At 41.7% G+C, this 19,434-nt stretch overlaps 1 protein-coding gene across 1 annotated transcript in view; it reads right to left on the bottom strand.

Annotated features, from left to right (window-relative positions):
* Positions 1 to 731: 731 nt before the first annotated feature.
* Positions 732 to 19,434, bottom strand: part of LOC101858649 (activin receptor type-2B) — a 35,555-nt gene continuing 16,852 nt past the window's right edge. The window contains exons 4-10 of the mRNA XM_005103484.3: positions 18,615 to 18,847; positions 12,439 to 12,631; positions 10,631 to 10,806; positions 8,798 to 9,060; positions 6,159 to 6,297; positions 5,568 to 5,698; positions 732 to 4,485 (exon numbers count right to left, since the gene is read on the bottom strand). Of these exons, the coding sequence (XP_005103541.1) occupies positions 3,952 to 4,485; positions 5,568 to 5,698; positions 6,159 to 6,297; positions 8,798 to 9,060; positions 10,631 to 10,806; positions 12,439 to 12,631; positions 18,615 to 18,847 (1,669 nt within the window). The 3' untranslated portion in view covers positions 732 to 3,951. The remainder of the gene's footprint in view (positions 4,486 to 5,567; positions 5,699 to 6,158; positions 6,298 to 8,797; positions 9,061 to 10,630; positions 10,807 to 12,438; positions 12,632 to 18,614; positions 18,848 to 19,434) is intronic.

Raw genomic sequence — 19,434 nt, 5'->3', positions numbered from 1 at the left:
GTCTTTAATGTATCCTACGAACCTGCTATTTCAATAGTTTTCCAAGAACCACAGAAACAAAACTAACTGACATAAAGTCATGAAACTTTGCAATAATTATGGACATAATTATAAAGATTTTAGGAAAAAAAAAAAAGAATGCTATATTCTTCTTTCATCTAATTTTTAAGAAAACAACAAAAATAGATCCAGAAATTGTCACAAGAACCATGGTTGAACCTCAAATTGGGACCCAGGAAAACCAATAAAATGTACATTGTATACAACTAAAATGATTGTTTCCTATTGTTTGTGGCACATATCCATAGAGAACACACAAAGGACCAGCGATGGCAGCCAACAGTCGGTCCAATTGTCACAGTTTGTTACAGCCAGTAACTCTACTTTGTGTGGTAAACACGGAACCAATGTCCCAAGCACAATGGCACTCAAAGCACCAGAAGTGTGTTTCTACCCTTTTCCTACTGTTGGGGGTTAAGAAAGTGGTTGTAGTTTCTAAAAGCAGTACCAACACTGCATATATATGCTGCGGTAATAATGCGATAAAAAAAATGCCTCTGTACTCATAAACTGCAGGGGCTGCAGGAAAGGTAATCAGTGGAAACAGTACTATGACTGTGTCGTCGTATGCAGCATGGGCAGCCAACAAGTTAAAAAATAAAAGGTGTTAAGCCGCAAAAAAGTTTTAATAAAAATTGCCCATCTAGTGGTAAAAGTGCTTGTTTTTTTTATTTCGTTATTTCGATGGGCGCCCGATCTCGTCACCATGCCCCCATACATATTGTCATAACTGGTGACAGAGCAAAAGCGTGTACGTAAACAGTGCAAGTTTGAAAGCAGCATCACTACCTACAACAACAACAACGTCTATTTCTCTCCTCACCTCCACTGACATCATCTTGACCTGTTTAAAGTTCACAGTTCACAGAGTTCACCACGAAAGAGAAAACGCACAAGTTTGGACACATCAATAAAATCCTGAGATAACAAAAAGTAGCAGTCAATCAGGATCGACTCTAACCATCAAACAACCTCAGGCGGGAACTGACTGCAACGATGACGATGATGGCGAAAACGGGATAACGGTAGTGGCAGCGAGGTTGTTGAATTAAGTCAGCTGCCAAACTTGAGGAAGCTCACACGACTCAAAGAAAAGTTTCTTCCCTCTCCTCTTATTACAGCCCCCCCCCCCCTGCCATCCAAATATCAACTGCTAATTAATAATAGGATACACATTTTTTTGTCTAGAGAGAGAGAGAAGCAGTCAACACCACGGTTTAACTTCCAGCAAACTTCCACAAAGAAAATATGGGTCTGTAATAGTAATAATCAGAAAACAAAGACATTTGAGCAGTGCAAAAAAATCAGTCAGTCAGTCGGTAAGGAGTTCAGCAGAGCACACCAGTCACTTCTCCTCTCTCCACATCATCATAGTTCAACCCCCCCCCCTCCCCCCCCCCTCTGCAGAGAGTACATCTCCAATAACTGACTGCATCATCCCTCCATAATGACCTCTCTATTCCACCGGCCACGTCCCTCTCTACACACCATCACACTGAAACATTCCAACACACCCTTCCCCGATTCCTCTGAAAACTTTGTCAGGTCAGAGGCCTTACAACTACAACATGTCGCTTCTACCCTTCTCCCATCACAAAACTGCTACTGCCTTGATATTATATATCTGCATATATCCCACTGCCTGTATACATATTCCACCTGTATATATAATATGTAAATCCTTCTGCCTGCTCTACATATATCCCACTCTGCCTGCATACATACATCCCATCGTATGTTATTATATTATTATGTACATGAACCATTATGAAACTAATTTTTATCTTGCCCAACCTTTCCTTTTTCTCCGAGTTGAAATGGGCAGTTGTAGAGGGCGCTAATGGTTGGTCTTACATCAGTTTTCTCTCTCGTTGTTTTTGTTTGAGTAGGTGGTCAGAAGAATGCTACTGGTAGGTCTTGCTTCTCTTCTTCCCCTCAGTTATTTCTCCGTGTGGCTTCCGTCAGTTGGATGTTGGAGGGTGCTACTGGTAGGACCTACTTCTTTTCTTTCTGTTGTTTCGGTCCAACTCTTTCTATGCACTGCATGGCAGTTGGAATTGCGTTCATATAACATATGCTTATTACTCAGATAAAACAAACTTAAAAGAACCTTTCCTTTCACATCCCCTTCCTGTCCAACTGTGTGACTTCTTATCCCTTTTCTCACCCCGCCCAACGCAGACTGCATTTTCCTTCCCTCCCTCCCTATTCTCCTTTCTCTCACCCCGTCTCAATTACAAATAAACATAGCCACACATTCAACAGAGCAATGTCAGTGAACATTCCCACAACAGGGAGCAGCCAGTGAACGAAGCAAGTGCACACCCAAATCGCAGCCAGCAGATCAACATTATTATGCTATACAGCCAAAGAATGTGCACCAACTAATCACCTCAAGAGAAAAAAAACCCCAACAAACCCACACACAAAGAGCTTTTGAATAGGACCCTGAGCTCAATTTCAGAGAGGCGGGGGAATCAAAGAGGGGTAGGGCTTCACCCTCTCCCCCATGTTTTCCCCCCCGCCCACCTTTTTATATTTGTTTTTGTTTTTGTTTTCGTTTTGTTTTTTGTTGAGAGTTTTGTTCTGTCAAGATTTGGGCAAAGAGGGAACTTAGACACGTAGTGGTGAACTGGAAGAAGTGAAGTCTTGATTGTAGCATAATGTAACAACGTTGCCAACAACAAATCCGTCGTGCTACCTCCGGGAGGGTCGACTGCCAAACTGAACTGAAGCAGACCCTCCTTCATTTTTTGTTGGAGACAAGTCCACACAGCACACATGATGAACGAGTTGGGGGTGGGGGTGGGGAGAAAAGTTTCATTATATATACATACATCTGCAGTTGTCCCCTCCAACGAAATAACACAATGACGACGATGGACGCTCCTGTCCTCTATCTCTCCGAAGTTGCAAACAAGAGTATATGAGTACACGTTATGTGGATACGAGGGGTGCTTCTCCTATTTAACAACAACCGTACAGGAGTGCACACGTCTGTACACATACAAAGTAACTTTCTCCTCTCTCAAAAAGAGTCTATTTATATATATATGAATTACACGCTTGCTATACACAAGTCGTATCACGTCTCTGTCAACAAGAGTATATGAATTACACGCTTGTTACACACATAAGAAATAACACACATCTCTCACAACAAACACAGCATGAAAGCTGCTTGGCTCACCCTCTCCAAATTCCTCCAAAAGAAATAACCAGGTATGTCAGTGAGTGTGTGTGAGTGAGTGGGTAGATGTACAAATAACTGTGACTGGGAATTGTCATTGTAGTAGTAGCGCCAGCAATATCACCATATTCCTACAGCCAATAGCAATCCCCACCTTCACTAGACTCTTCCTACCTTCAGTGGACTCCTCCCACATACAGAAATAGATCCCACTAACCAAGGAATCCTCTCAGCTTCATAGCAGTAGTAGTTGCACAAGTGAAGCTCTTGCGGTGGTCACCCATGACATCATTGTCAGTTCTCCAACAGACGTCACTCTGTTGTTAGCCAATTTTTTCCCTTGGCATCAGTCCCTGACATTAGCCAATTTTCTCCCTTGGTGTCTCTCTGCCAGTAGCCAGTTTCCTCCATTTGCAAACGTTCTCTTTTGACGCCACTTCGTCACTTGCCAGAAGATGTGGCAATAATGATGATAATAGTGGTGATGGGGAGTTGCCGAAGGAAAAGTGTTTCATCCCAGCAGCTCCCTCGGATCCCCGCTCCCTCCGAGGTAGTGTGGCCATCCCATCCACCCAACACTCGGGATGAGGTGGGAGGGTGAGGATGCAAAGAGGGAGAAAGAGGTAGGAGGGGGAAAGGAGGGGCAGTTTTAAAAAACCTCCAGACCAAAGACGAAGACTGCAAAAAGTTAAGCGCAAGGCTCAACAGGAGCTCATGTCCTTGGGCACGCCGCTGTAGGCATCGGGCAGCGTGACAGTGTCTATGACTGCTGGGCTAGGCACAAAGGAGGAAGCTGTGTTGTTGCTGTTGTTGACTGCAGGGGCGGGCTGCGTTGTGGGCAGGGCCACTGGTGGGGGAGGAGGGGCTGCTCTGGTGGGGGGAGGCCCGCCGCCTCCTCCTCCCATATGAATGAGGGCAGCGGGCGGTGGTGGTGGTGGTGGGTGCTGTGGCATAGACTGCAGGTGAGCCACAGACCCCGGATGCGGCATGGGGGGAGGCGGGACTACAGTTGACATCATCGCAGGGTTGCTGCTGCTGCTGTTCGTTAGCTCTGGTAGCTGTTGTTGTTGCTGCAGTTGCAGCATTCCTCCTCCTCCCCCACCACTGACATGCCCCCCGGAGTTGATGGTGCGAGCCAGCTGACTGATGCGTTCCTGCACACATCCAGCGGAAAGACGCGCCTCGGCGTCCTGGTCCCAGCATTCCTCCACTGTCGAGATCAGGTTACTCAGGCCCTAAAAGAAAAAACAATTGTAACTTAATATTTTGGATATCTGTTATTAAGAAAGATCTAGCCTTATTTCGTGTTCCAGGGTCGTCTTTTCATTTCTGAAGTGTATAGACAAACGAGAGTACTTTAACAAAAATGTAAGGCATCGTGGTGAAATCAGGCGCTCGTCAAAATAATGAAAATTGAAAAAATCTGTATTTTTCAGCCAGTTTGCAATTTTTTTCTCTTCAAATTCTTTATTTTTGGCTTAATGCCGTGAATGTCCATTCAAAAACATTCTTACATGTGGATTTTATGGAAAAAAACATTCATTAAGGGCACGAAAAACCAAAATTTGCAGTTTCCAAGGACTCTTGAGCTATGGAAGTCACCAAACTTTGGTTAATTTTACTTCTGAAACCATGCGACCCCACCTCCTTCAATCATAAATAACTCGACTTCTATTAAAAATAAATGGATATTTTTTTCATTAAATGCAAGGCCTCCGTGGCCTAGTAGTTAGGCTCTCGGACTCGCAACCGTAAGGGTTCGAATCCCGTCAGGGGCCCGACGTTGTGTCCTTGGGAAAGGCACTTTACACGAATTTTCCTCACTTCACCAAGGTGGGAATGGGTACCCGGCTATAGACAGCGAAAGATCTTGTCAGTTTATTAGTGTCTGAGCGCTTCATCAGCTGCTTGCACTGTATGCTTCACGGGAAGCTGAGAATGTTTCGGAGTGTTCCATGGTCTGCCGGGGTAATAATATAGTGTAAAGTGCATAGAGCCTGCTGTTGAGCGGGGATATGCGCTATACAAATGCTATCTATTATTAAATTAACAACCTTTAAGATGATGCCAATAACTCCATATATCCAAAAATTGACCAATGCCCCATTCCACTGCATCAAGACACAAATGTATTTATTTTTTTCAATTATTTCTTTAACATTTGTCGTAAGTCTGCCAAGCGGTCATTTTTTCGTTAATTTTATATCTGACAACTGGAAACCAAGCAAGACAAGTAAACAAGCCCAAAGATGACAAGCATCTGATTCCACCAGGTTGTGACACAATTATTATCATCTTTATCATCAATAAATCTTACCATGTGTTTGTACCAGGTACAGTTAAAGGCTGGCCGGATCTTCTGGGCTACCACTAGAGTCTGCATCTCCTCCAACGATGGCTGCAGGCCAACCTCTGCCTCAAACGGCAGGTGGTAATCATCCACCGGACCTGAGAGGGGAGAAGAAAGGAAATGTCAATACTGCGTATTCAGACCAAAAATCCGCATCTGTCCACATGTTCAGACCGAACTCCTGCACCTGTGCATGGAAGAGAGTTGATGTCCATCTGTCTAGTTTGCTTTACGGCTAGCCTAAAACTTCTGTCAACTCCCACGTATTGTGGCAAGTTGAGCAAACCTTATTTTTTCCCCTATATATTTTCTGTTGAAATGCTTTAATCCAATATATTTCAATTTGTACGCCTGGTCAAATCTTGATGCGAATTCCCGTGAAACTACAAAAATAAACAAGGTGTGTGACCTCAAATTTGCAATAAGCAAAAAATGTACCAGGAATGCATATCCCCCCCCCCCCACAACACACATATATATTAACAACTTAACCCCAACACATTACACACAAACAATCACACACCACCAGCCACCATACACACACAGCACAGCACCCACCATCTGCGGCAGCACATCGTGACATCAGCTCCCATATAATGAGGCCACAGGCATACATGTCGATGCGTAGGAAGGAATCCCTGTTGAAGCAGATCGCACCCTCCAGAACCTCAGGCGCCATGTACCGTCTGGTGCCCACCTAGAACAAAATCAAGGTGTAAAAAATTTTTTGCCGTTTAAAAATATTAATATCGTTTTTGTTGCTTTTTTGGGAAAAAACCCCACTTCTGAACATTAACTCCAACACACAACATCAGCCCAGACTCATATGTCAGAGAAAGACAATGAAATCCCCTTAAACCAAACACCTTCACTATTTGAGCTCACAGCTGTCTAAATCGCCCCAAAACCGCCAGTTTAGTTACCGGGCAAGGGTTTCCTGCCGACCACCCCGAGATGGTAATAAATCAGCTGTCAGCCGTGCAAGATACCGTGACGGCAGCGGCATACCCGCCGCGCCTAGGCCGTGCCCAGGAAACTTGATTCCAGTCATTTTCGATTAATTTGATCCCCAATATCTCCCGATCTAAAGATGCGATGTCTCCATATGGGGTCTCATTTTAAAGGGCTGCTTTAACCCAACAAGATGATATCATTTTCTCTGGTGGGCGTTCTCTAGTGTTAAGCCTGCTGGCTGATAAGTGCTCTCCATCCTTTATTACTTTTAAAGCAACTTTTATCTATTTATTTTTATTTGAAGTTTTTTTTCTCAGTAACCTGACCTACAATTAATTTTTTTTTTCTTGATTACTCTTGAGAAAAGAGTACTGAGTTACATGTGAAAGTAAGAACATTGTACATATTCTGTGTGATTCACAGTGATCGATTTTGTGTAGACCTAGGATGTGAAAGTACCCCTATCCTCGTTCGCCTTGTTTGAATTTCTCCTGCTGTTTTTTGCTGTGGAGAATTGGGAACATTAATATTCCTAATGGAGTGCCATGGTGAAGTGTCCCATGCTCAGTATATTCATGAACTTCGTAGAACATGTGGTGGTAGAAATCTATCAAGAAAACAGAAATTGCAAAAGAGAAAAGTGGACAAATGCATTGAATTTGCACATGATATCTTGTTGGTATTTGGGGTTACGATAGCAGTAGGACACATTCGAATGCGGGAACTAGATCTATAGTAAGACAAGAAAAGCAGCTGAAACCTACTCAAATTTGTGGACAGCTTTTCGGTCTTATACACGCGCTAGTGACTGTTTGATATGCACACATTATCATCGCACATCAATGTGGAGCAAGAACATTCAAGTAGAATTAGAAACAACCAAAGCATCGGAAACTACAGAGACAACACATTCACCACATACAATTGGAGACTCGTTTTAGTAGAGCTTTTACGGCGCTCGCAACTGCATACGGTCATATGAGCGCCAGAAGACTAGAGGTGTTACAAGAGAGTAACAAAGACAAAAAAAAAAAAAAGAGGGGAGATAAAGACGATAGATGTTTGATAGGAAAGAAGGAGTAAACCACACCAGAGCACCCGTCAACCACCCACTTGGAGACTTGGCAACAGCCACACACACACACAGAGAGAGAGAGAGAGAGAGAGAGGGAGGGAGGGAGGGGACAATACTAGGCATGAAGAAAGACAGGACGAAGACATCGCATCTCTGGACACTAGCGCTGCATCTTCAACCATAGGCCACAGCGAGGTTGAGCTTCAAGCCCCCCCCCCACTGTTACATCCACGCCATCCAAACCTTCACAGCTTGTGGTAGATAGCAGTACTTTTCCCCCATTTAAACACACAGGCTCTTCTCTCAGTCTCTAGAGATCTCTCCCACGCGACCACCAACAAAAGAAGAAGAAAAACTTTATACTCATTTAGTTAGGAGAAATTTAAACAGTCAAACGCAGGAAAACGACGCAGGACTGACAAATTTTCCCAGTTTCAGATGTAGGCCTACATATATGTATGTACCTGTGGAAATGAGTAGTAAGTGCACTGTGATGATATTTATCAAGGACCCTAATTTTATGTGATTCTATATTCAAGCTTCAATATCTATGCTTTGACGGAGCGTACAATCATCAATGATGCCACCACATGAGTGTTTTCTTTATCCTATTTTCATCATGCTACTGTAATTTTGTCAAAATCAAAGGATAAAATCATGTTCTATTTTTACTTAAAACATCTGACCCCCTAACAACTTTGCATAATTACTATACAGTTTTACGGCAACTGTAAGTCTGTAACAGTACCCGGTACAGTTTCACGATCGCTTCTACGTGCCCACACTATATTGATCGTTCAGTGAGATCACTAGAATAGTTTTTGTTTACTGCCTCAGTTTATATGCTTAAAAAACATCGTGTGATAAGAAAACAACCGAAACTGGGCTTCGGCAGTGAACCAGGGGCGCTGGGTCACTGAGTAACGGGTTACGGGGAGTGCCGCGAGTTGGCGGTTTAACTAAGTTGGCGGTCGGTAACAGCCGTGAGCAATCTCTCCAAACAGAAAACACAGCTAAACCAAAAAAAAAATAATAAAAAAATCCCGGTCAAATTTTTTCATGCAGACTACTGTACTGTCAAAATGAAACACACGACTCTTATGCCGTGCTACGGCACAAATATATCAGAGCCACTACATAGAATCCGTGACAGCATCCACCAACTCACCTGAGTGTGTGTCTCGCTGAAAGCCTTGCCTGGCTCAAACATGAGGGCCAGCCCAAAGTCTGCAATACAGGCCGACAGGTCGGGCTTCAGGAGAACATTTTTACTCTTGAAGTCACGATGGGCCACGGCCGGTTTGGCGGGCGAGTTGTAGGTGGCTGGGATCTCGTCGTGGAGGTAGGCCAGGCCACAGGTCATGGTCTCCCCAATACGACACAGCTGAGCCCAGGAGATGATATTGCCTTTGAGGTAGTCGCACAGAGAGCCTGCATCAAGATGGGGGGGGGGGGGGGGGGAGCAGAAGAATTTATTTCAGTTTTAGTACCAGTTTTGTGGCACTCACAACACAGATTAGATGTTTCACTAGGGTGTAACATACAAAGAGAAAAAAGAGGAAAAAATAAGAAGGGTGACACGTTTGTTGGGAAAGAACAAGCAAAGTAAACCATCAGAGCACCACTCACACACACAAAAAGATTAAAAATGAGAAAACCCAGGATAGTATATTCAACACTCAAAGAGCCTGCATTGCAGTCATGTGGAGGAAGGCGGTTATACAAAAGACAAGACAGGCAGCACAAGTCAAACAGGGAGAAAAAATTGTTATTTCAAATTCACAAACACAACGTGATTTACTAATACAGTGGAACCTGTCTTACTGGCCACCTCTCCAGCGCAGTCACCTGTACAAATGGCCACAGTACTGTGACATCCTTGCACTTTTAATTTATATAGCAATCTATAGCGGCCTTTATCCAATGCTTCTTTTCTTTCCCTCAAAACTTGCTCATAGCGGTCACTGCTACAAAAGTTTTCCGCCTACCCATCCTCAGACTTGGTGTGTGCATTCAATCAACGGACATAACAAGGATAAAAATATGTGGTATCAGGTGCTTGTCAATTTTGGGGAATACGGAGTTATTGGTATCAATTGCCTTGCTTTGATGCAAAAAATTTAAATTTTTCTTGAATACAAGTCAAGATATTGGCAATTGAAGGAGGTGGGGTTCACCTGGTTTCAGAGGTAAAATAAGCAAGAAATGGCTGCCAAAGTTGAGTTCTTTCCTTTGCTGGGGAGTCTGTAGAAACTGAAAACTTACATTTTTCAGCCTTTAATCAACGTTTTTCAGTAAAATACACACAGAAATGTGTGCTTTCATGGGCATGAAAGGTGTTGAGCCAAAAAAAAAAAATTCGTTAAAAATTCCCAAACCTGCTGAAAAATGCCAGTTTCTAGACTCATTATTTTGACGAGCGCCTGATTTCTCCACGCAACCTCACTTTTATTGATTTGGGATATTTCCAAAGTTTTTTTTTTTACTCTAATGTAAATTTGTAAAAACAGCATTTACCTTACTTTTAAAAACAACGACAGCATAGTGGTCATCCATATTACAACGGTCACTTTTTTTGGTGATCTTGAATCACTGTTAGACCAGTCCAACTGTACTGCAGTAAGCAAAAGATCTAGTCAATTTATTCGTGTTTGAGTGCTCGATTGGCTGCTTGCACTGTATGCTTCCCCGGAATCCGACAATGTTTCTGAGAGTTCTTGGGTCTGCTGGGGTAGTAAAGCAGTGGAGTAAGCTTAAATGAAATCTGCAGGATCGTTCGATTTTCCACAGTTAAGTTGGACTTTTCTGTGTAGAAAGGCTGCTCAAACACAAGGGCAAAAAAATCAGGGGTTTTATTTTTCTTTCTGTCAACTGCGGGTTTCGGATTAACCGAGTTCGGTTTAAGAGGACTTCATTGTATTTTTCAAGTGCACAAAGCATGCTGTAGAGCGTGGAAATGCGATATATATATGCAATTATTATTATTTGCAGCCAGTCCTACCTTTGTCTTGGAACTCTGTTATAAGCCAGAGCTCTGTGCACAAACTATCGTCCTTCTTTTCTGAGGCGATAAAGGTGAGAATGTTCTCATGTTTCATGTGAGGCAGGTTGTAAATGTCCAGCTCCGCCCTCCATGAGTGCTTGTCTTGCAGAGGAAAGATCTTCACAGCCACAAACCTGGAGACAAACAAACATACCTTGAAGAAAACAAACATGCCCGGAGGAAAGCAAATAAACCTAGAGACTAAAAACATACTGGAGACAAACAAACAAGCAAGAAAAATCTATGAAGAATAAGGTCCAAGACAATTTTTCCCCTTCAAAATAGCAGCTGGAATTGTTACAGAAAGACAAACACTGGCAAGCACTACTTATAAACTTCCAGTAAGACCTACATCTACTTCAACAGTGCTACGAGTAACCAAAATTTCTCGATGATAATCCAAATGTATTTGTCCCTCAAATAAGAGTGTGGGAGAGAAGCTCAGAAGCTGCACACATCCACAAGTGGAAGGGAAACTTCTGAATGTTCAAAACATGGCACACTTTTCTATGCCAGAATTGGTCCCATTGTCAAAAGCAGAAGCCATAAAACATCTTAAACCTTTAACACGTTTCCTACCCTGTGCGGCTCGCGGAAGTGGCCTCGCAGGACCGAGAGCCGCAAATTACAACTCGAGTGGCTCATTATCTATTCCAATTCAGTAATAAAACGACACAAAATTCTCGGCCGACCCACGCTTTCAAAATAATGGAAGAGACTTCCTGTTAGCGGATATGAAAGTTTAATATAGCACTGACATGATTTTTTAGTCATTTCAGCGTTCTTTCCTGTCCCCTTCAAAATGTAAAAATGAGAAGAAAAGTGCTCCCCTGACTTCAGTATGTTTCATATTTTCACTTCTATAATAGGTACACATACATAACTTTCAGCACTTCTTTGCTTTACTTGAGGCAACCTTTCTGGGAAGTTTGAATGATGCTGTTGTTGAATTTTTTTAGTTCTGACCTTTCAAGGCTGGAAAAATTGTTGATTTCATGACACCTTCGATATTGCACAGTCGTTTTTAGAGACCCCAAGCTAATATAATTAGAATAAATCTTCAATATTGTACCACCATCTGATAGATTGTTTTTTAACCTTCAATTTAATGGGCCATATAATATGGTTTGTGTGTGTTTAGTCGGATGTTTTGACATTTTCCTTTGGTAGGGTATGAGCGTAAAAATAGGCCAGGGAGTCCCTGGGCCACTGGTGGATTTTGGCCTGGTAGGAAAGGAGTTAATTCTTTTATTTAGCTTTAGAAACATTCTCCTCTGCAGATGTATTGGTCCTCGTCAGACACTGATCTAACAACTAGTCGAACCTGCCTTGACGGCGAACTGTATAAGACAATCACTTGTACACTGTCTATTTTAACCCATTTCCACCTGTGGCGAGGGCCACACGTGAGTTGCCTCCCTGAGCAGACACACCCACCTGGGCTGCCTCCAGCCACACCCACAAATTTAGGTACCCATATTAAAACTGCGATAACTTTCCCTCCAAACACCTACAAAATTAACGGACAATGAGCGTACAGAAGTTCAAGAACGGTAACTCTAAGCAGTTTTTTTTTTAAAACTTGGATATTATGGACTGGAGAAAGTTTTATAGAGAAAAAGAGGGATTCGGATTTTCTCGTAGTCAGGTGGCTGCCTGGGAACGAAAACCACCACTTTTCACCTGAAGAATGGGAAGATGTGTTAGACATTTCAAATGTTATTATTATTACTATTATTATGAAGTCAGTTAGTATTCAAACGTACTGGTCTGGCATCTGGGCCTTCCATATGGAGCCGTAACGCCCCCTGGCATAGAGCTCCAGCAGCTGTAGGTTCAGTGACGACTGGGAGGGTGTCGGGGCGAGGCTTGGGTCCACCGTGGGCAGCTGGGTGTGGCCTAGGTGGCGCTGGTGGCGTCTCCACATGAAGAACAGGGTGACCACCAACAGACCCACACCTGTGACAGTCAAGGAAGAAAATATAATGTTTAGTTTTGTTGAGTGTTTAACGGCACTTGCAACACAATTAAGTCATAAAGGTGCCGAAGATTAGAGATATTACAGGAGTGCAAAAAACACAAAAAAGATGGAGGAGAGATAAGGCGGACTTCACGGTAACGCTGTGAGAGACAACACGAGGTTTATTTTTCAAATAAAATTCTCCCGTTGTAATGTTTGAAGTTCAATTTGTGTTGCTTTGTTTCTAAGCCCAATAAACACGAGAATAAAAAACAAGTGTTGACTTAGTCTATTTTGTTCGATTTTCAGCGTAACAGTGCCACGGACGTAAGGATTTAGACTTGTGGCATTTCCCAATGTTCGCTAGTCTGATAATTCTGGTTTTAAATGGCATATTAAGCTAGATTTTCTCAAAAAATTACTAGAATACGCAAGAAATTGGTTTTTCTAATCGGATAAAATGAAAAAAAAATCTAACATCGGTTTGAAATGGCAACGGACAGAGTGAAATGGTGGTTGAAAATCGCAGGTGTAAGTTGCGACATTTTCACCTGACCTGAAGTGCCAAATTTACTTCCAAAGGCGAAATTAATGTGGAGTTTATACGCTCAGACTATCCATTTTTACATCGGATTTAGTCGTCATTTGCGGAAATTTAAGAATTTATTAGTAGACTTAAAGAGTCGTTTGTGATGCTCTCCTCCCTCTGTGTCGCCAACATCTTACAGTTGAACTCTTTGTTTTCGTTTTGTTTTTGTAAAGTGTTTTACAGCGCTCATAAAACAACTTGCACACGGGCCCTCCGAGATTTTTCGCTCTTTATAGAGCTAGGTGTAGATCTTTTCTGGTCAGAAGATCAGGGGTATGGCAGAAAGACAGCAGTTAGGAGGAGCCAAGAAGTAGCAGTAGAAAGGCTGCAGAAAGAGTGAGGAGCCCAGAGGAGGGGGCAAAGGAGGTGAGGGGGTGGGGGCAGAAAGTGGAAATGAAAGCAGACAACAGAACATTGCTAGAGAGCAGGAAAGGAGGTAATTTTAGACAAGAAAATTTTTCGGTCGCTACCCGGATTCGAACCCGGGACTTTTGAATGAGAGGCCAACACCCTAACCACTAGGCCACGAGAGCCCCAGTTGAACTCTGAATTTCTCAGAAATTTACGGAAAATCTTGACGACTTTCTGCGAAGCTGAGGCTAAAAACTATGGCCACCTTTATTCTCACCTCGGGTGAGATTAACCCATGTCTTGGTGTGAATAGCTCCCACCCCGGTGTGGGCATGAGGCGAGGACTCACCCCCGACCTCTCGCAGGCCGATAAAATCACCTAGGCCCTTGGCAGCTTACCGCATGTGATTGGGAACGAATAATAATCATGCAAAAACATGTTTCACCTCTCCAGTGAAAAAAAAAGAATCACTACCGACGCTAGAGAGCGGGATGTGGGACCGGCCGCACCATATGTTGTTTACACACTTGCGATGGCTGGCCTCTCTGCCTGCACACAATAAATTATGGTTCAAGGAACAGAGAGCGTGTATGAACGTAACGAGACTATTAAAATTTCATACGCTCTTACATGACGGTTGAAGGGTTATATATTTTGATCAGACCAAATTGCCGAAGGCGTTCAAAATTGTTCACTAGTTTAATAATTTTATCAAGCAATCCACTTTTCTTCACTTTCATTTTTTTCTATTCTTTATCTTTTTTTCCCCCTTGCCTCTTCAGCTTCTGTCTCCTTCTTGAACATTTGGAGTTTGGAGCAACAATAAGAGCTAGAGAGACAAATGAAATTCTCAGGGCCAGACGAGATCCAAAAGAGACAAATTTCTGGGACTTGGCCAACCTCCTTGGATTTGGCTCCAATTCGACAGCCCTGACTGTGACTAGATCTAGATCTGTGTCTGTTCGGACACCAACACTGACCCTGTGGAGCATCAGCCCTGGTAACCTCAGCCCTGATCCCTCTTGGGCCATTTCCGGTAAAACAAGGGAGGGAGTGAGAATAGCGAGACATATGTTATTCTCACCCGGGGTGAGAATAACCACTTCCAAAAACTATACTTCCGTTTGGCGCCATTCTGTCATTCTTTAGCGTCCTTTTCAATGAGGTGGATATTTTGTGGGGTTTTCCAAGTTTTTTCTATCGTAAGTCTCTTACGTCGGAAGCACACGGACGTCAGAATCCATTACAAATCCAACCCAATTACATGTATTTATTTATCATTTTTATTATGTTTATATTGATTGAAGGACTGCAGCACAACCGTAAAGTGTAACACACATAGGAAGTAAACAAATGACGTTAGGGACAAAAATAGCACTTTCTTTTGTGATTGTCTTTTTTAATGCTGATGAATGCTTTGAATCGTTCAGATTGGTGCTGACAATAATTTCATGTTCTTACAGGCTGTTCCGACGTTGGCAGACATTTTTTCAACTGGTCTCTTTTGCTTTTCGTTATTTCCTTTTTCTATTGTTTATACTAATTTCTATTTTCATTTTCTGTATACAAAATGATTTTTGTGGCCTGTGAATTCGATAAATTGGATTATTAAACCAAATTTGGTGATACTCATGGATTGTATTGTTTGCACCAAGGTAAGGTTAATTTTCATTAAATAACTCTTTTCAGAAGCATTTGCTGTCTCTCTAACATTTAAAAATTCCTCTTTGAAAGACCTTTCCAAAGACATAAAATACATAACCTTATGATATAGTTCAGATTCTTGAAAAAAATTGGGAAAGTGGGAAACCTGTAGGTCCTCACAGTGAAATCCGCCATAAAGACGGCAGACGGTTTATACGAAAGCAGGGTTGGTGATTTTTTTAATTTTTAAAATAAAAATGTAAAAAATCGATTTTAAAAATTTAAATCAAGATTTTTTAACTCACTTCAGACGGGTCACACAACAGTTGCGTGACCCCCGCCGCGACGCTCGCGACGGGTCTCACAAGCCCTGCGTGACAAACTTTGGAATTTTTTTTTCGCTCTACAAATCACGCACGGATCGCGAGACCCGCCTCGTACCCTTGTTTGGCCAAGCCTGAGCTACTTAGACTTCGTTTCATATCTCTGGGGCTGGTAGTTTTTAAGTTATTGAAGGTGAAGGATAGTGACCCCAACTGGGGTTGAACAGACCGGAACTCGCGCTTTGTTTTTTTCTATACAGCTGATAGTAATCCGCCAGTCGCGTCGTAGTAACGGTCGAAGAAGTCGCATGAACAAGAATCACATAATTTCGCCGTTTTCTATACTTCTGTGCGTTTTACTAGTTCTAGTGTCTCAGAATATGATGTGTCTAATAGTTAGGATCCTGGATATGTACCCGAACACGGCCCGAGTCGTAGTTCTAGGGCTAGATCTAGCACTAGTACCGGTGTTGTTTTTCGCGCAACGAAATCACAACGTCGTGCCGTACATCTGTATCATGTAATTCAGTGAATCAATGCACAGACCAGCTTTTATATTTTCACCAAAGACTCGCACATGTATACAAATCAAACCAGAACACTTTGAACTTTTATTTTTGTTGTTGCAGTGAATTTCATTCTACTTGTCACGTCTCTGGAAATTTTTCCGAAAATCAAATTCATGCCAATTTTTTAAAAATCATACAAATTAAAGTATTAGACTTAGACAACTTTAGTTTTTTGTATTAGATTAAGCTTGAATGTTACTTTACTGTGTCAAAAAATGATTACAATAGGGTAATTCTGAGAGTTGTGGTGATTTATTGAAATACCCCCAAAAACGCCAGTCTTCAACGCTTGTGACTGATGAAAGGGCCCAGTCGCAAGTGAGTTAAATTTAAATCGGATTTTGAAAATTTTTTTTAAAATGTCGACACATTTTAGGATTTTTGGTGGGTTAAAGTATGTTCTTTTAGTGCAGAATGCATTGTCTTTATTTTAACTAATGATTAATTTAAGCAACTGCAAAAGAAAGCCTTAATCTGCTATTATCAGTGAATTATGGCAACAGACAAAAAATGAAGAAAATGTCAGTCTAAAAAGAAAGGGGGGAGGGGGTAATTATGCATGGATAAACTTGTATTTTATTACAGTGTGCGTGTGTGTGTGTGCGCGCGCTTGTGTTTGTCTAAAAAGAAAAAGAAAATGCTAATTTCAATTATGAAAAAAAAGTTAATTGAATACTGTATTAATTTACTACTTACAGTGACAGGGGGGAAAGCAGACTTTTAAGCATGATTATATTAGTCTACTAAACCTTATATCTGTTTGATAAAACCAAGGAAAGGAATTCTGAATGTTTAAAGACGTAAAAACAATACATTTTTTAAAAGTGATCAAAATCACTGAGTTTTATTTTTAAAATCAAGTTGATTTAAATTTTTTTTAATCAACTGATTTAAATCAACCCAACCATGGTTTTCAATTATGAAAAGAAAGAAAATTGAATACACTATGACTATTATTTTACAGTGACAGGGGGGAAAGCAGACTTTTAAGCATGATTATATTAGTCTACTAAACTTTATATCCGTTTAATAAAACCAAGGAAAGGAATTCTGAATGTTTAAATATGTAAAAACAGAATACATTTAAAAAAAAGTGATTTATATCACAAAATCAAGTTGATTAAAATAAAAAAAATCAACTGATTTAAATCAACCCAGCTCTGATTTTTATGGGAAAAAAAGTAAATTGAATACTGTATTATTTTACAGTGAAAGGGGGGAAAGCAGACTTTTAAGCATGATTATATTAGTGTACTAAACCTTATATCCCTTTTATGAAACCTAGGAAAGGAATTCTGAATGTTGAAATATGTAAAAATTGAATAAAAATTAATTTTTTAAAAAGTGATTTAAATCACTGATTTTTATTTTTAAAATCAAGTTGATTTAAATCAAAAAAATCAACTGATTTAATCAACCTGATTTAAATCAACCCAACCCTGTACGAAAGAAGGAGCTAACCACAACTGAGCAACCGCCAACCACCAAAAAGGAAAAATAAAAAAGGCATTGTTCCTTTGTTTGTTAGGCAGACAGAAGCACATTCAGAAATGATGGTTAGAAAAACAGAAGAAGAAAGAAGAAAAAAGAAAATTGCATTAACAGTAGAGACAATGAAGGAAAAAGAAGAGGGAAAAAGAGGAGGGAGGGAGGAGGAGGAGAAAGAGGAGAAGTAAAAAAGAAAAACATCACAAGGCCTCACTGTAACCTTTAGAGCAGGTGGAGGAGGAGGAAAACATCACAAACTTGCACTGTAATCTTTCAGCAGAGGAAAGAAGAAGAGGGATGTGGGGAGAGGAGGCAGAGGAGAAGGATAAAGAGGAGGAAAATGGGATAGGCTCTCAGAGCAACCTTTGCCCCTACCTGCGATGGGTATGATGGAGGAGGAGAAATAAGAGAAGGAGGGGGAGGAGGAAATCATGATAAGCTCTCAGTGACATTAGAAACAACCTTTGGATGAAGAGGAAGAGGAGGAAAACATCATGAGGTCTCAATATAACCTTTAAAGGAGGAAGAGGAGGAGGAAGTTGAAAATGTGATGAGCTCTGTGTCACATTTAGAGGAAGAGGAAAATGAGATGAGGTCTGTGTCACTTTTGGAGGAGGAGGAAGAGGAAAATATGATGAGGTCTGTGTCACTTTTGGAGGAAGAAGAGGAGGAAGTTGAAAATGTGATGAGCTCTGTTTCACCTTTAGAGGAAGAGGAAAATGTGATGAGCTCTGTTTCACCTTTAGAGGAAGAGGAAAATGTGATGAGCTCTGAGTCACTTTTGGAGGAGGAGGAAGAGGAAGAGGAAAATATGATGGTCTGTCTCACCTTTGGGAGGAGGAGGAAGAGGAGGAGGTTGAAAATGAGTTGCGCTCTCTCACCTTTGGAGGAGAAGGAAGAGGACGAGGAAGAGGAGGAGGAGGAGGAAGAGGAAAATGTGATGAGCTCTCAGTGTAAACTTTGGGGGAAGACGAGGAGGAAAAAACCATGAGCCCCCACTGTGACCTTTGCCACTACCTGCAATGGGCACGATCGAGTAGAGCAGAGTGTTGGTTAGCTGCTGCTCCCCGGCCCGCCGCACCACGTCCCCGCCACGCTCATCCTCTTTGGTCGACTGGCTGTTGTCGGCGGCCAGCGTGTCCACCGAGGGCCGGAAGAACACTTCGTGGTTACACATCTCTCCATCACAGCAGCAGTAGTTGAGGGCCAAGCCAATACGGTTCTCCACACACTGTTTGTTACCGTAGCATCTGAAGGAGGACACAGAGAAAATTATTTTTCTTCAAAAGCTTTTAAAGTGGCCTTTTTAAGCCCCACATCCACACAATTTAGAAAATTTAGGAGACGGCTTTCTGATCCCACCTTTCAGGGCCAAGCCAAGCTGAGAAGGAATACAGCATCCAAGCAAAAAGACAGGGATACTTGATAAAAATTCTGCCACTCGGGTCTCCTGCGTGTTGACAATAACAACTTTTTAAGTAATGGTCAATGGCCTTTTGCAAAATCGAGAATTCTGTTGAGAACAACGTTGGAGAATGAATTCCTTAAATTTGTACATTTAAAACATGTCCTGACATTCTATCAGTGTGTGTCTCATAGTAAAATTGGTATTGCATCCAATACAAAATGTTTTGTTTTTTTCCTCCCTGCAGGAGGTATTTCTGCATCTGGGAGAGGTATGTTCAATATGCACCACAGACGCTGATACAAAGAGATGTTCCATCAAAAACAGTCATTGAGTGCGACAAATAGCAAGTGGTTGACAGGTGTCTAATTCTTGTAATTATTATTGAGGTACCTTCCCTATATGTTTACCACCGTTTTCTCCCCATTTGAA

The sequence above is a fragment of the Aplysia californica genome, unplaced genomic scaffold (genome assembly GCF_000002075.1).
Source record: "Aplysia californica isolate F4 #8 unplaced genomic scaffold, AplCal3.0 scaffold00374, whole genome shotgun sequence".
Classification (NCBI taxonomy): Eukaryota; Metazoa; Mollusca; class Gastropoda; order Aplysiida; family Aplysiidae; genus Aplysia; species Aplysia californica.
Note: the sequence above shows the minus strand (reverse complement) of the source record. Positions and strands in the feature narration are given on the sequence as shown.